Below are 17,794 nucleotides of genomic sequence, written 5' to 3'. Positions count from 1 at the left end.
AAAGGAGACGAGCAAGATAGTCAGTCATCTTTCTCAAGGATGGAAAATCCCCTGGAACAGCAAACCTTAATGACGACTTCCCATTTTATCCTCTCCGCAGTTTTAGAATAATTAAGTCTGCCAACAACAGCACCAATTATTTTTATCATTGAATGTGTAGCTTATCATTTATGATTTTAATGCAGAAGAATGTAAAGGAAATATACACCCTTAAATATAAAAGCAACAAGCTTAAAAACTGAAGCAGTAATAACAAAGATATACTAAGATGAGTGTCAAAATTTGCTTTATTTGAACATACGTTTTATGAGTCTTTATCATTTAAAAACAAGGTATGTTCATTAGTAAGCGAAAGACCAGGAGCAGGATAGAATCCCAGCAGACTGAAGAGCCTGGGGACAAGCAGGGATCTCTGAGCAGATAGCCTCTCAGGTCTCTGTGATTGAACAGCATCAGGGGGTAAAACACAGTTCATACATAACTGAGGAAGTTTTTACACTGTACTCAAGGTTTGCATAATTGCATTTTTATTAGGTAATTTATTTTCTTTTTTGGCCATTAATTTGTCCACTGTAGTGCAGTTCAACCTCCTCTAAAGAAGATGGTGTTTGTATCTTCTTAAAAAAGTATTTAAAAAGTATATATTATTTACAGCTCATGCAACGTATATCCTCTGCCTTATCCATGCTGACTGTGCGCAATAACACCATTACTATGAACACTTCTCTCTTCATTATCTGTGATTGTGGATTCCACAATAATACACGATATTCAGTTGCTTGATAATATATTCAGGCTCTTGCACAATTTTTGTATTTTGGTGCTTTAAAGATTAGAATGTTTGAAGTAGAAATTAATATTTGTTATATAGACAGCCTGCTCCAAACATTCAAAACAAACTACAAAAAGAAAGAAAACATAATTAAATAAAGTAGAACATTTATAAAGTAGAACATCAATTAGATAGTTATTATCGGGGTTATCGCTTATGCTCTTACTAACAGTGCTATAGGTGCTTGCGGTTCTGGGCCATTGGTTTAGAAATGCTGGCTTAGAAGGAAGAGCGCCACCTACAGGGGTAGCATTTGCTGAACTCCTGAAGACTGATAAAATCCGGTCAGGAGGTGGGAATGCCGCTGTCCAGAAACACTTATGAAGCACACATAACATCTTTTTAAAATTCTAAATAACTATGTTAGTTCTATTATTATTATTAAAATCTCATCAAGCACACTTAATAATGTGTGGCATGATTCAAATTTGCAATTGGACCACATACTTTTAAATTGGCTAATATTCTTCAGAGGTATTCTTTAAGAACATAATTGGGTTGTATTATCTGTGAACTGTGAAAAAATCACTAAAAGCTCTCAACTTGTGTTGGACCTTCTGTTGGAATTTCCTTTCCACCTCTATAATAATGGACCATTAGTGGTTTGGAGTATCTGAGACTGTTCAATAGAAATGTGAATAATTTATGCCAGTCTATACAAAATGAAATAAATGATGTATTACATATGGTTATATCCTTTTAAAACATTCCTAGCAAGACTTCGCTGCGGGCTACATTCAGAATAACTGATACATATATACAGTATAATATAAACATATTCAGAAAAGAATAACTCATTTTTTAAGAAAAAAATATTTCCTTTAAAATATGTTTCTAAAATTTCTTCATGGTCTGATAGTTACAGTATAATCATGGACATGTATGAAACCATTTCCCTTTAAAAATCTTAAGTTTCAAAAGAGCAGAAATACACTGCAAAGAAACAGCAATTACACCATGCCTTTAAGACAAAGACTCCTCCACCAGGGACAAATACAGAAGAGAAAAAATAGCTTCTCCACTTTTATGCCCTTGAGTAATAAAATCAAGTGATTAAAGCAGGGGGCCATATGCTAACTACAATATAGCAAGGTCACACATCACCAGATGATTCTATACACCAGAAATTGTGAACTTATACTTACAAGATCTTACTGGCCCTTTCTATGCAGTATTTATTGTATAGACTCAGGACTATTACATTTGTAGATAATAGTTTTGAAGTATTGCAATGCCGTATAGAACTTTATATAATTTTGAATTAAACTGTGGTTAGTTTTTGACGGCAGTGTGTGAGAACTAACTCATGACAATTCCCTAAATTATTACCTCTGAGGCTCTAGGAGGATCTTTAGATTGAATGGCATTGAGGTCTGATGTATATTTCAGTTACAAATTCAATGTGCTGTTTCAGACCTTAGGAGCTCAGCTGTGAATGAGGTGTCTTTGTATTTAGTAGAAGGGAGAAAGAGATATATTCATACTCAGAAGAAGTACAGCAGAAAGAGATATGCAAAGATCCATCTCGTCAAAGAGACAATTCCATCTGAGGAAAGTCTAGGGATTGCAACAAAACGTATTTGTCCATTTTTATCCACCTTTTTTTATTTTATCCATAAAACATTATTTATACTTTGAGAATATTTAATGGAAAGGCCTTCACTGTTATTATTGTTCTGGAAGTCTCGTCTGTCAGTTCTTGCGAACCATTCTTAGCATAGTGTTGAGATTGCTGAGGCACTTGAAGAAGGCTCCTCTGAGGGGACTGCAAACCCTCCTCTTTAGCCCCAGGGTGTTTGCCATATAATAAAGTCTGCTGCTGATCCCTGTGTAGAGAACAGAGCAGGAATGTCTCCTCTATCCTGAAAGACCCTGCTGTTAGTGCTTGACTGTACTGCTTGTTGTGTGTCATGGGGAAAGAGTGTAATTTCAATCCATCAATCTCTGGTTGGGACTTTTTTGAAAAAGTAGCAGGGTGCAGATGATTTATGAACTTCTCATTTCTATGTTATCATGTTTATACCTTTATTACATATAATTTAAAGATACAATTCTTTAGCACTTACAAAACAAGATTTTAATATATTTATAACTTTTTTCTTTTTTTTTGGAGAAAGTCCAATCATCCATAAATGTTTTGTAAATGAGTGTCATCAGACGTAAGTGTTTATGGAGTGCAGTGGAAGTAAACAAAGATTCTAGTATCTTTATTAATATCACATTCTTCTAGTAATAGAATTAAAAATATTAGATGTTTTTCTAACCCACAGTCCACTGGAACACCACAGATTTGCCACTCCCAATTTCAGCATTTCAGCTCAATACAATACAAAAACAGTGTGACTGTTTGTGAACGTGCTTGATAGTTACTGCAGATATGTACACAACGAAGAAAATAAGTGACTCTTACCTGTAATGCATTAATTGCTCAGCTTTCTTTTTGATTTACATGTTTCGAATAAATAACAGCAAAACCAATACAGTAATATCATAAACAAAGTAATTATAATCTGTTCAGCAGACAAAGCTTAAATTTCTGTTTGTTCCATTTTACACTGCAACTAATATTTAAACATTAAAACTAAAATAAATGAAAATATATTACTTTTCTTGTGCTGACTGCCAGAATTATTACAGCCACGTTAGTTTGTTTCTTGTATTTGAGAAAATGGAAGGGAGGCTGTCATTTAAAAATAGCCTTGCTAAACAAAGGAATACATTCTATTGCCATGGTTACAATCCTCAGAGTTCCATTGATGAAATTTTATAATCACACAGGAGGTCAAGTTCTGATTATTACCACAGCACTTTTCCTTCTTTAAACCAGTTCTGAAATAATCAAGAAGCAGAAACGACAAATAAGTGAACATATTTTGTGTTCGTTTTTCATCTGAGAGAAATTCAACCATATACTAACCACTTCACTTCAGGGCTGCGGGGGAGCCGGAGGCAAGCAGCTGGTGCAAGTTGAGGTACATCCTGGACAGAACCCTCTTCCCAAAAGCCAATTAACCCACCGGAGGAAACCGGAGCATCCATAGGAAACCCACGCAAACACAGCAAGAATATACAAACTCCACACAGACGGCACCCCAGGTCCAGGCTGAAACCCGGTACTGTGAGCCAGCAATACTGACCGCTCAGCCAATCTGATTCTCTAGCTTTCCATCACAGGGAATATCATTAGGACAATCCTCCTGAATCGCCTCCTTCACTTGTTGAAGAACCCATTATTATTATTATTAAAATCTTATCACACACATAATAATGTGTGGCATGTTTGCAGTTTTTAATTACTGTACTTACTAAGCCAAATTCTAAACCTGCTGATGATATTTGATTATATTTTGCTTTTACTCAATGAAAACCATCATCAAGTGATGCTCTGAGCCTGTAATTCTTTATTTTGGCATGTGGATTAAAGTCATTATTTTATCTGAGCCTCAGCTGCTGAAAGAAACAGGGATCTGTAATGGCTGTTGATTCAACCAATTGTGAATAAAAATCTCTGTTATTTGGTGCCCCAGCAGCCCTTTGAAAAGATCCTTTGAGTTCATAAGAGGATAATGCTGCTACAACATCATTCTAAAGTTCACTTCTATAACACCAGAATCTACGGTAATTATAAACTGCACTGTTTCTTGGTTTGCAAATAGTTACAGCATTGAATTAGATGATATCAGTTTTATTGTAATGTAGATGAATGACTTTGAATTTTCAGACTTTCTGCCTATTCTGCTGTTCAGTGGAGCTCCTAAAGAGGAGTAATGCTATAGTATTGTGGAGGCCTAGATGTTTGGGTGATGTTTGGGCCTGAGATGGGGTCAATATACAGTAGCTGTTGGTGGCTGCAGTCTGGACCTTTTACACATGGAGTTTACACGTGGGGGAGGTTGTATGGTTCATGATCTGGGGGGTGTTTCTTCACAGAAATAAGGGCTCTGTCCCTCCAGAGGACACTGTCATTTCATGTTTTGTTGCCACCCCACGGTACTGTAGGTCTAATATAGGGAGCACTCCTAACTCCTTCACGGGTGGCATTCATCACCATTTATTTGAAATTTTTGTAGGTCACACTCTGTCTAAAGCCAGGTCTGCACTGCTAGACACAGCATCCTGGTACACATCCTGAAAGATGCTGTTTTATCACATTGGTGTCAGGAGTAGAAATTATGTGCCACAAGACAGCCAGGGTCCCTGTTTGGGGGCACAGAAGAAAACAGAGAAGGAAACACAGATCATACAGATAGAAAGTAAGGCTTCCATGTCACAGAAAGCAAGCCGGCTCCCAGAAGTCTGGGGAGAAGGTGTGGCTGTAGCTGCACTGAACAAGCACCAACTGCAGCCACCTGGCCTGGCAGAGACTTTTCCCCCTGTGACGGCCTCCAGGCTTTGCGTTTACACAGATGCTAAGGAGTACTTCTCCCTGCACAAGCATGAGCAGTGGAGCACCAGTGGGCTCTTGTCTATGACCAGCCCTGCCTTGGGAAGGCCCAACATTTACACCTCTGTGCAAAGTGGAAGGACAGAAGTGTGAATCCTACACCCCACAGTATGGATGCTCAACACTCACCCAGTACATTACACCATGCAAGATCCACCTCTGGAGGCTCAATTCAATTGCACCATGTGAAGAAGATCAGGTCAAGCTCACAATGAGTGATAGTGAATGAGTGGAGTTACAAAGATTTACACTGCAGGTGCTTGGACATAAGTGGCTAGGTGAAATTCTCATTTCAGACTCTTTGCTAAACCATCACTCATCTGTTTGACAATGCAGTTACCAGCTCATTCTCTCACAGGTTTGTGAATAGAAAAATAGGGCTTCTATGCTGCTGACATCCACCACCTGTTCACTCATCACTACATGAGTGGTCTAAAGAATACCTGAGCTTTTGCAGCTTCTGTGAGAGGACTCCACCCAGCTTATGTGGCCATATGGCTCTCACCCTGCCAGACAGGCTAGTATTTATCTGCATTGCATGGATAAAATCGAAGCAGTCTTAGCAGATGGGGAAAATAAATCCATGATTTAAAGGGTCAGGGAAGCTGAAGAAGTGCAGCTCATGGAGAGCAAATAAACTTGCACATTGAGCATGAGTCTTGGAGCCAGTGCTCTGAGCTGCCTGCTGCTGATGGATAAGATTAACACCTTCAGCACTGTGCACATCTGTGCAAGTGCTGTGTTTGGTTTCCATGTTCTTTATTTGCTCTCCTTCTAAACCAGACAGAAATTTACTGTAACTACAGTAAATACCCTAAAATATTTACTAAAAATAACAAATTCAATTGATAGTTCCATAAGACTAACAAGTTGTGAATTCATTTTGTTGGAACAAGGCTGAAGGTGGCCATGGGAAATGCAGAAAGCACAATACTAGTGCTCTAATGCTGAGCACATAAGAGTAAAAGTATGACAAATGTAAACAAAAAGAAGAAAAGACTTTCTCCTAACCTTTCTTAGGTCAAGTGAAACAGATCCTGTAGCTGGAATCCTTGGGTAATCCAGTCATAGTAGAAAAAACAACCTTAAGATCACTCTGAAAAAATAGCTAGATCTAGCAGAGGAAATGGTAATCCGATACAGAACTGAAGTTCCTTCCAGGCCTGAGACTACTTGTTTTTGCTGTATGTTGCCTTTGTAAAATGAAGCTAGTCAATACAACAAGGACATACGTGTGTGTAGAGGAGGTAGAAACTTTCTTAGTTTAATTATTGATATTAATTGAATATTCTGTATTTACAGTATATTATTTTCTTAATCTCCCAATTATTGAATTCAGATTTTATTCTAGGAATGTAACCTTAGGGCAGCACAGTGGCACAGTAAGTAGGTTAAAGTGCTTAATGGCAACTTCGGTGACAGTAAAATGTTTAGAATGAAATACTAGAAAGTATTTTACACTCAGAAATAGACAATGGACCTGGGACAATCTCCGGTCAACACTATTACTGCTGTGTAACTGTTGTTACTTATTTTTTCTAAATCTTCTATCCCTTTATTTGTTATGCTTTGTTGATAATATGCATAATGATTAACAGCCAGGGTCAAAACTATTACAGATAATTACCAAGGATAGACATAAGACAAAAAGCATGGAGTCAGGACAGAAAAGTAATTCTAGGCTTCTTCTTTAAGGTCTTTTAAGTTTAACATATTGAACATTTAATGTAACTCTTTCTTTTCCATATGTAACAAGAACATTCACTTGTAGTAACACAGGTAAGGAAAATCACATAAGCAACATTGCTTGATTAAATGAACTGAAGTATCTGTCCACTCCAGGTGAAGAAGGGCTGAGTTGTGGATGCACTCATTGTGAGATTAAAAGGCAGAGCTTTAGCTACTTTGAGTCTAAAGCTTGTTCAGCTTGTTCAGCATTATATATCATGATACTGACAGCTCATATAGACCCTTGCAAGCGAGCTTTGTTTGTAATAAATTTCAGTCAAGCTTTACAGAAAGCTTTTTTAAAATCTGCTTTCAAAAACCCAAATGTTCAATACAACAAAAAACTTATAGAAAAGGAGACTATTGCACCCAAAGAATTACAAATTGACAACATTTGGGAGGTTCAAGTAGTTTACCGTAAGAGCAATAGCTTCCAACATATGTAGTAAAATTGCAGTATATCATTTACTGTAGATATTAATAAGGGATATTGCAATAGCCATAAATAACACAATTGATATTGTTTTGATAATGCTTTTAAAATATTATGTTATGGTTATGTCAATGCTGTCAATGACATTATTCTTAATCAATTGTGAAGTCTAATTTAAACTAACTTTTTAAAATATCCATCCATGTTCTAATTCTTTTATCCAGTAAAGGGTCACGGAGCTGCTGTAGCCTGTCCTAGCAAGCAATAGGTGCACGGCAGGAAACACCAGACCATCACAGGGCACAACATGTGGGTGGTTAGGTGCAGTAGAATGGGCAGCTTTTATAATTTGGGGGAATTGAGAAATAGGGTTTGTCTTTAAAGAGGAGAGTTTTTTACTGCTGAACCATAACAATGGAATTAAAACCCCTAGAGAAGACTGGCCAATATTTATTATCAGTTTATTGTATTTTACAAATACCCACATTTCTCATGTTGGCGTTTGTTTTATTCAATTAAAATATGGAAACACAGTAGTTCAATGAGTCATGTTTAGACGATTGCAAGTGGCTTACATAGTGGAATTCGGTATTCAACACTGACATAACTCCTCCACTGCTCCACTAGTGTGCTGGCCAGCAGTGGACCACCTACAGAAGCAATATGTAGGAAAAGCCTTCAGACATGTAAGTGCCTCCCACTGACCCCCCTCATCTCCCCTTCAAATTAGTTAAGCAAATAATGAACACATGTCCTGACCCCCACCTTCAATTTAAACGGACACAGATCAGCCTCTGGGCACATGGGCATTCTTCCAGACTTCAGTGAACTGGACACCAGGCCCTGGAGACATTAGGAAGAACAAACTGAACATCGTTGTCCGGTCCTGCAGGGCTCTGGCATGGGGGAGCTGATAAGGTAAATTTTAAAGTTTTAGATTTGAGGATTGTTTCTCTTCATCTGATATTATAGACTAAAAGATAACTTATTAAAACTACTTAACAATTACCAGTAACCAGTATAATTATATATTTGTATTTTCTGCATTATAAATCATGTAATAATTCTACTTATAAAGTAGATAATATTATCTGATATAAATTAGATAATACAGTATGTTTTTGCTGCACTTAATGTAGTTGACAACTCTCTTTTCAGGGAAAAACTTGTGTTCATCTTCCTTCTTGGTTGCTTGATTCAAAAATGCTTTGCCACCGTGCAACACTCCCAGAGTAAGTACAGTATAACCTCCATTTTAAACATCCTTTAGTTTTCATTTTCTACGTGGTACTTTGTCAGAATCTTATCACTGAATTTTGACGAATATAAGGAATTTGCGTTGTAAAGCCCCATAATGCAATTTAGCGTATAAATTATATTGTAACAATTCGGTCAAATCCTTTTCCTCTAGTCTAGGGCATACTTAAAATACTGTATTTGTACTACAAAATGGAGTCAATTGTTGAAAAAATCCATTCTAAACTTAATTTCATACATTTAATAATTTCAACCAGATAACTCAATTGGGAACAATCTCCGTTGTAATGCTGGCGTGGGGAGTGCGCGTTTGTGCAATCGCCTTTAGCGGAGCGGTTTTGGCGAATCAAGGTCACATCGTCCCACCCGGAACTGAAATCCTCGAACCTCTTGTGTGCCAGCCAGAGATCTTATCTCTACTCCAATACCTGAGCAACGCAGGAAAAAAAAGCAACTGTATTCAACTTGGCAAAGATACACGGCGAACATTTATTCTTTTAATTTCAACTTTTGCTTGTGTTCATCAGCTCGCCATTTCAAACATCTGTCCGGCTTTTAGGTCCACATAAAATACTAAAGCATTTTGCTTTTGCCTAATTTCATCTCAACTATGAGAACGTGTTGTACTTTAAGATCAATTTATTTCTGTTTGTAACAAAATCATCCCAACAACTGTAATTTATAGACAGCAACTCAGCTACCAATGTGACAGGTTGTATTTTCACGCGTGTACCAAGGCAGGTGTGATTTGTAACGAACCGAACACACTTTATGAGTTGGTTGGGAGCCGCAGACACCCTTCAGTGCCCAAGATTGCGGATGACGAAGAAATGAAACACGATGGAGGTCCAGGAATCTCAGAGAGAGAGAGAGAGAGAGAGAGAGAGAGAGAGAGAGAGAGAGAGAGAGAGAGAGAGTACTGTACATCTTTTCAAATAATCCGGCTTGTGGTGCATGACACGATAGTTGTTTCCCAATGAAAAGACGTGTGAATGATCACACACCACAGTGACTGAATGAAGAACATCATGCAATGCGTTTCCATTAGCCACACAGCTCCGGCCAACAACCAGCCCAACAGTAAAACACGTTCTGGCCTATATACAACCTCAGGACATTTATTCTTAATTGAACCGCACAGTAGACTTATGTACGACCGGCTTCATTCTTTGGTTTTGCCATTTCAAATTGTCTACAAGGTGATGCTTTAAAAATGTGTATTAAACAATATTTTATGTCTTTTGCATAGCAAACAACTAAGGCAAAATAGAATACACCGCGTATAACGAATTTTGACACCAATACAGAAAAAAATTGCCGTGAAAAAAATGTTGATTTTTTTGAAAATGTATAACAATGTATAGAAAATAATGCATGTGTCTATCTTTTGATAAACGTGTCTTCACAGGATTTCCTCTTTCTGCGGGTGCAATTCAAAGCCAGCTAAGAACTTGTCCTCAGATAAAAGTCGGAGAGGACGATTTACCAGGTAGACGATTTCAGAAGAACACAATCCTCTGTATCACTCATTTCACGATGTATTGTCAGTGAAAATTCAGCAATGTATCGTTCTCTTTCTTATTTCCGTAGGTTTTGATGTTATTTCCCAGTTTCATTTAGGCACCGCAACGACTGGAGGAACAATCCAGCGGGTGGTCGGATCAACCCCTTCGCAGGTTGCGTACATAGTGGGACCCGAATATAGCTTCAGGTTACAAACAAGGTACCCCACTGCTAAAAACTGAATATGCTCGGTTTTAGAGCGCACATTTATGTCCATTTACAGCTAACTTACGCCATCTAGTGGCACTGTGCAGTAGCTTTTCGGTGTTCACTATCCGTGGTGCTGAAACTGTAAACGTTTAAATGCCGTACGACACTTGCATCGGTTCCTCGATTTTATTTGGTTTCGGACTGCGCAGTAAATGTTAATTTTAAATAGGGTGTGACTATCAGACTGTGCACTTTGTTTTAACACAGCGAAAAAAGAATATGACTTAAACCTCAACTATTCATTTCGGAATTAAAGTATATCTAAGTTTCTCTTATGCCTGTCTGGACTTTATTAACAGAATAACTGTACTCTTGAATGACAGGGCCGCCTACCCTTTTGGGCTGCCGGAAGAATTTTCTTTTCTTGCCACTTTCCGGATGAGTGGGAGCACCTTACATAAGAACTGGAATATTTGGCAGATCCAAGATGCCTTCGGAAACGAGCAACTTGCAGTAAGAATGAACGGGAAGACGCGCTCGGTGGAGTTCTCCTGCGCAAGAGCCGATCACAGCCTGCAGACCGCCGTTTTCTCTTTCATACCGTCCCTGTTCGACTCTCAGTGGCACAAGATCTTGCTAAGTGTGGAAACGGGATCAGTGACCCTTTTTGTTGACTGCGATTTGATTGACTCTCAAAAGATATCCCCGAGAGGCGGGGTGAACCTCGATGGCTTTTCTTCGATTGGAAAATTAAAGGATAACGCTGCGGTGGCAGTTCCGGTGAGTAGCGAGACCATTAAAGCAATTTATTTTTTTAAACTTCTAACCAGAAATGCATATGACCCGTTTAGCTAGTGATATTAAATAGATTACTCTTTTTTAAAATAATTCCAACTGTGGACGTGTATAATACATGTGTTTAGTGTTCACTTTCTGTAGCCTCCAAATATTCTCGTAAAATACCTGAACATCCGCTTTTGAGACCTCTCGTGACTGCAGTTCCTCACTCTTCCTTTGAAAATGTTTCGGGCGCATCTAATTCATTTGAAAATCAGGAAAGATTACCAGAGTACAGCATTTCTCTTCCGTGAAGATGAATGATAATGTTGCTGTCTTAACTGGTAATAAGTGGTTTTATTCAAGAACAACTATTGGGCTGTAACTGGTGTCACTTCCAGTGTGTATCCGTGCTTGCGCCCTGCTACGTTGCAGTGGATTAAGTGATTAGAAAATATCCGTATAATATAATAATCAACTCTACTTGCAATATGTACACGAAATATCTTGGAAAGGTGTTACAGTTGTCTATTGGGCACTAGATGGTGCAATTGTACGATACATATTTCGTTTACCCCAACATGCTCCTTGCAACTGGAATGTGGTTTCAGTTATATTTGCATTTCTTTTTATGGTAAAATACAAGGAACAAAAGATATAAACCTAGACAGCATTATCTGTAGGTTGTACAACAACATCTACTGTCCTACTATTCAATACTTTGTGATGGAACCATTTCTTAAGAAATAAAAACAACAACAAAACACTAAGAGAATACATTGCAATTATTGTCTTCACCAGGAGTCTTCAACCCACGCTCTGGAGGGTTCCAGATTCAGGAGGTTTTATTGGTAACCACTAAATCTCCAAACTCTCAGGTCTTAGAACAGCTCCAATCCACTAAAAGTTCCATAAGTAAAACACTTTACAAGCTAAATTAGTAAATTACCTTACATTGCTCTAAATCTTTAGATAAGTGTGATTTTGTGTCATGTGTAAGACTAGAATGGGGCTCTTGAGGATTAGCATGGTACAGAATTAATTAATTTCTGCAACTCTTTTTAGGGGTAACTGAGTCACCAGTGCTGTTTTCAAAGGTCTGTAAGGAAGAAATTTTTTTATAGAATTCATACACTCTTTGAAGAGTTTCAATTGGTCTTTTGAGATATAGGTATTTTCTTTGTATTGCATGGATTGTGGACTTAACTATGTGGTCTATATAGCAGTTCTCTTTATATTTGCTATCGTATTGCATACATTTACAATGTTTGAGTATAAAATCACTGGTTTCAACACTACAAAGACATATTTATGACATACATATATAATGATATACCTACACTGTATTAAATATTTAGGGCTACGTTGACTGTCTTTCATAATCTTTTAAAAAGGGGGTTGTGTCGGACATATAAGGGAGAAATTCAGGTGACAGAATTTTTGTTGCAAAGGCTAGAAATACCTTAACTCAAACCCTGACTGCAACTTTTTACAGAGAGGTGGGAAATATCACATAACAGCAGCAGCTCCTTAGAAATCCTTCTGCTGCACACATCACCACATCTTCGGAATTCCACCAGAACGTCTAACATGTTAGATAGTCGTTTAAGTTTTAAAAGATATATGAATAAAATACTGTACATTATTTCCTATACAAATTTCACATATTGACATATAATAAGTCATTACAGCCCTTTATAACACAACAGTTTCCAACACAAAAGATATTTATGAAACGTAGTTATTAATGAAACAACTAGAAAATGAGTGATAAATTACAAAGTAAGAGAAAGAAAATATTCTTCTTCTCTACAAACATGCTAACCCTGTAAGGTGCTGATAACAGGATGAGAAATAAATTAGAAAGTAAAAGTAGGTCTATTGAACAGTGAAATGCATTTTATTCTACAATCCAGTAGGGACCACATAAATGTTATAAGTTGTAGAAACACTAATGCGGAATGCCTTAAAAGCAGTTTTATTAAAATATTCTACGTTTTAGTTGAAAAGATTATTATAAGAAAAATAATCCGCAACAGTAATAATTACAGTTCGAATAACATTATTGGAACTATTATTATTATTATTGTATCATTCCTTACACTGTGGCTGTGTTGTCTGTATAAAGCTGCTGTTCCACTGCAACTTCCCTCACGGGATCAATAAAGTATCTATAAGAAATTAACTGATTGTAATATATCGTTGTGCAGTTTGAACTTCAGTGGATGCTGATTCACTGCGATCCACAACGGCCTCAGAGGGAGACGTGCGATGAGCTTCCAGCCAGAAGATCGGTAAGAAAACAGGTTAAATCAGTCAGAAATCAACCACACCTGATAGATGTTTAATACAAGGAGTATCATGATTTCCGCTTTGTTGTTTCGTTCCACGAAGGGTAAATTGTCATGTGAATACAATTAAGATTAGAAGAAGAATGCACATTTTGATGACTGTATGAGACAAACTACAGCGCCTCGCCTATCCCAGGTGTTCGTCGACGAAGCTTGAAAAGGGTTTAAATTTGCCCACCAATTAGACGTCGCCTGGGACGGTTTTTTACGCCCTCCGGTCACCGACTCTCCCTCCTGTTTCCCACGGCGCTGGGTTCCTCCAATCACTTCCTACAACCAGGCGTGTCATGAATAAACATGAATCTTTGATGGCTATAGTACCGCTTACCTTTCAGTTACTAGTGCGGGATTCAGTTGGGGCAGTTTGTCTAGGGGGTCCGTGAGCCAGCTAATCCCAGGAAAAGGGTTTTCTGCCTCTCGCCGGCCATTGGGGGGACCATGGCTAGCACCACAAGTACACGCTGGCCGCTTCTGGTCGTTTTTCTCCAAATTGTCTTCATCTGTTCGGCTCAAGTAAGTCTCATATTTTCTTTTCCTCCTTGCAGATTGCTCAGGCGGAGGTTGAGGTGAGTTATAATAATGCCAATACTAACTCGAGCGTGATTGCCTGTTTGTTTTTAAAGGTTAAAAGCAAATTCTGGAATATGCGAAAAAGATTATCTTTACAAAACGAACATCCTCAAGCCCGCTTTCCGTTACTTCTGTAAGGGGAAATGAATAGCACAGTCTTGCACACTATAATGTACATTAGGTTATGTCAGTTTAATAAAGTTTTATTATGACCAATTTATAGTTCAGAAACTTTAAAGAGGAAACAGAGTTGATCATCACAGTGGTGAACAGTTCTTTTACCAAATATTCTTACATGAGAAATAGAACTGAAATACACCTGAGGATCCCACCAAAATGACTGAAAACACAATTCTTTTTAAATTTGCTTTATTTCAATATGTTCTGGTCTGAATTCGGAGCCCAAGAACAACATTTAAGATCAAATGACGTTTTACAAAATAAGCACAAAAATGTAGACTTTATAATGAGGAAATTCCCTGACAGCACAACCTGCATCTCCGACTGGGACTCTCGTGTTACCGAAATCAAACAAAAAATATTATAACAGCGTTCATCTCTCACCTATGTATACCTGCTTATGTACACTATGTATCTATATGTACATATACGATATCCAAAAAGTTCATCATTAACTCAGAAATGCACTTCTGAAGAAGTATTCTATGATAATTAAAAAGTAACGTTTTCTGGATAAGACATGAAAATATTTTAAAACTTTTTTTCTTTTTCGTAAAATTCTTGTGACTTATTCCATTATCGTGGAATAGGATCCTCAGCAAAGTTTTATTAATTCAGAAAAAATGAATAAATAAAATTACATACCTCGGAACAAAACCATTGTCTTCCGCTATAACTATTGAACCAACACGGGTCTCCCACGGCCAGTTGGTGTCCCATACTGTAGCCCTAAATGGTCTCGATTTTTATATAGAATTAATAGTTGAAATGCCGATAACACACCGCCGTTCTGGTCTTGTCTTCACAGCGGGGCCTTCCCGGCCCGAGGGGTCCGCCCGGCCCGCCGGGTCCTGCCGGGGTCCCTGGGATCGATGGCATAGATGTAAGTGTGCGTCGCTGCATCCCAAAGGGACAAACAGCTAGTACGAGCTGTGTTCAGCCTTTAAGATGGCGCTTTACTATCGATTTCACAGTAAATCACTTTGATTGACCCTAGATAAAACAAATTACAATTATTGTGATTTTCTTTTATTATGTAAATGTTTGAATTAATGGTTACTGTTTATCTTTTAATTATTTCAGGGAGACAGAGGTCCCGATGGCCCAACTGGTCCTCCGGTACGTAAACAGTAATTCAAGCTAGAGCACGTGACGTATTTCTTTCGTTATTGTAAAATTTATTGATTAAATCCGGACATTTACAGGGTCCTGATGGGGATCCAGGTAAAAGCGGCTCGCCGGGATTGCCAGGAGAGCCCGGGGCTGATGTAAGTACTTCATTGTTATTATAATTCTTATTTAGACTGAGCGTAAAGATCCGTTTAATTTATTTAAATCTGACACATTGGAACAGTTTAAAACTGATGCGATTTGCAGTGTACCTGTATCGTACCGTCTTGCGTGCTGAAAATAACGGTACTATTAAGTGAACAGCGAACCAAAAATCCACTGAGGAATGTTTCAAGTTTGACATTTCGTAAAGACTACACGACTCTCCTGTTGAAACAGCGGCCTTATTGTTTGAGCTCGGAGGAACTGGGATTGCGGGCAATTACCTGTGTTTCCCAGCGGGAGTGGGAACTACAGAGGGGAAAGTAAGCTTCCCCGACCACTGCGAGCTGCGCCACGTCTGCTGCACAGGGCTCTCTGTGCCACAGGCGCCGCCGGGACCAGCTGGTTGAAGAAGGACTCCAGGGACGAGTGTACATCCCGAGAAGACTAACCGAGCGCCGGCCTTTGGATTTGTATAAGGGGCTGCAACAAAGTCACCTACACAATGCTGATCTCAGGACAAGAGGAAAGCTTATCATTTCAATATGTTTATTGCTTTTGTCTCATTATCTTAACATTTAAAATATGGACACAGATAACAGCTAAACAAACTGGTATCATATTAAGAAGAAGACACCAAATGCAAATACCAGACAAGGAAAAGGCTGTTTCAGTCACGAGAGCTTGACCCCTTTTCATAACATGACAGCAAACAAAATATTGGTACAGTATATGAGAATGTAAGCATACCTATAAGAAAATTTAATTATTTGTCTGTTAAAGTTTTTGAGTTGTGTTGCCTTATAAAGAACCACGTAATGCAAAATAACAACAATCAGAATTGCACTTGTTCCGGAGGAACAAACAGTGCAGAGAAAGGTTTTCTTGTGAGTTATGTTATGAGACATTTCCCCAGCTTGGCCTGCAAATCTGTGTGTTTAACACTGTGTGACCTGGGCAAGGAAGAGAATCAAATGCTCCCTCCTCATTCCCGTCATGATGTCCACAAACACAACAGACTGCAGTTCCTCTTTGCTGATCTCAGATGGGTTTGAATGCCTAGAGCTCTTCACATCAAAGCCAAGAATTAACCCACTGTATAGGGACTGGAACTGACAGGAAACCCAGTTAATGTACCTGTAAGGGGTTATTCGGGACTCAGTTCTGACACAGTTTGGATTTTGCTACAATACAGAAGTTGATAGCCCTACTCTTCCAAGATCTTCACACGGCCTGCAATGTCTGCAGTGTTTCTGGGAGCTCTGGCTCAGTGTGCTCCAACAGAAGGCACTGCCCACAGCTGCCTGATCCCTCCCACCGGCCATGTGCTTCTGCGGCATGCCATGCATGACTTAGACATGACTTTTTATGACATATTCAGTCCGCTAAGGTAGACCAAGGAACAGGTCTTGGAGGAACCAGACCTAACTTCCAGGTCTTTAGGAAAAGCGTGGAAACTGGATCTCTCGGTAAGCTCTACAGAGAAGGTGCCTCAGTCTAGATTCAAACCCAGGACCACAGAGGTTTGAGACAGCAGTACTCATCCTCATGCCACCTGTGCCACCCTGTGTCCTTGGCAGTGGTTTAGCATTCCTGGCTGTGAGAGAAGAGCCTCAGCTACTGCTTGAGTAGCACTGCTGGACCACATACCAGCACACTGCAGACAAAATAAGCACTGCAAACATTACTGCAAACATGTTACTAGAGACTAAACCACAATGAGCCAGACAGCAGAAGGGCTAGATATTATGTCTCAGACAGATAACACCAGCCTTTGCAGGAAAAGTCTATCGGGACCTTCAGCAGTGCTTTGCTTCTAACTCCTGTTCTGACCAATGTCAGTCTAGTCAGGATGAGCATATGGTACCCAGTAGATGTTTTCTTAAAAAAGAAATGCAAGAGCTTTAGAAAGCTTAAGAAGAATTTAGAGTTGTAATCCTTGTTTATCTCCAAATAGTTTTGTTTGTGAAAGTTATTTTCATACAGTACATAAGTACTGTATATGGTGACATGAATAATAACACAAAAAGAGAATTTATTTAGTGTAAACATATGAAATTGGTTAATTTGGGATACTAACATATGAGACTAATATCTCAGTTCCATTTTATAATCTGGTTACACATATGATAATTTGATCATCAATACAGTTTTCCTACGAAAGGGTGAATATTTTTTTCATGGTTCATTTGAATTAATTCTACAGTGTGTATCCAACATGATATCTTTGTAGAGGT

The 17,794-nt window shown here is 38.5% G+C and overlaps 2 protein-coding genes across 3 annotated transcripts in view; one reads left to right on the top strand and one right to left on the bottom strand.

The window, feature by feature from the left end:
- The window catches only part of fam135a (family with sequence similarity 135 member A), a 43,824-nt gene extending 40,350 nt beyond the window's left edge, over positions 1 to 3,474 (bottom strand). Inside the window, exon 1 of one of the 2 annotated variants that reach the window (XM_015362945.2) lies at positions 3,438 to 3,474. The gene's annotated coding sequence lies outside the window, so the exon portion shown is untranslated. Of the gene's footprint in view, positions 1 to 3,242; positions 3,409 to 3,437 lie in introns of those variants that run through there. The other variant, XM_015362944.2, reaches the window with a different exon arrangement.
- A 185-nt stretch (positions 3,475 to 3,659) lies between these two features.
- col9a1b (collagen, type IX, alpha 1b) overlaps positions 3,660 to 17,794 on the top strand; it is a 44,556-nt gene continuing 30,421 nt past the window's right edge. The window contains exons 1-12 of the mRNA XM_015363136.2: positions 3,660 to 3,804; positions 8,065 to 8,123; positions 8,224 to 8,355; positions 8,596 to 8,669; positions 10,103 to 10,183; positions 10,285 to 10,417; positions 10,791 to 11,187; positions 13,395 to 13,478; positions 14,081 to 14,101; positions 15,094 to 15,168; positions 15,369 to 15,404; positions 15,491 to 15,553. Coding sequence (XP_015218622.1) covers positions 8,339 to 8,355; positions 8,596 to 8,669; positions 10,103 to 10,183; positions 10,285 to 10,417; positions 10,791 to 11,187; positions 13,395 to 13,478; positions 14,081 to 14,101; positions 15,094 to 15,168; positions 15,369 to 15,404; positions 15,491 to 15,553 — 981 coding nt within the window. The 5' untranslated portion in view covers positions 3,660 to 3,804; positions 8,065 to 8,123; positions 8,224 to 8,338. The remainder of the gene's footprint in view (positions 3,805 to 8,064; positions 8,124 to 8,223; positions 8,356 to 8,595; positions 8,670 to 10,102; positions 10,184 to 10,284; positions 10,418 to 10,790; positions 11,188 to 13,394; positions 13,479 to 14,080; positions 14,102 to 15,093; positions 15,169 to 15,368; positions 15,405 to 15,490; positions 15,554 to 17,794) is intronic.

This window comes from Lepisosteus oculatus, chromosome 17 (assembly GCF_040954835.1).
Source record: "Lepisosteus oculatus isolate fLepOcu1 chromosome 17, fLepOcu1.hap2, whole genome shotgun sequence".
Classification (NCBI taxonomy): Eukaryota; Metazoa; Chordata; class Actinopteri; order Semionotiformes; family Lepisosteidae; genus Lepisosteus; species Lepisosteus oculatus.
Note: the sequence above shows the minus strand (reverse complement) of the source record. Positions and strands in the feature narration are given on the sequence as shown.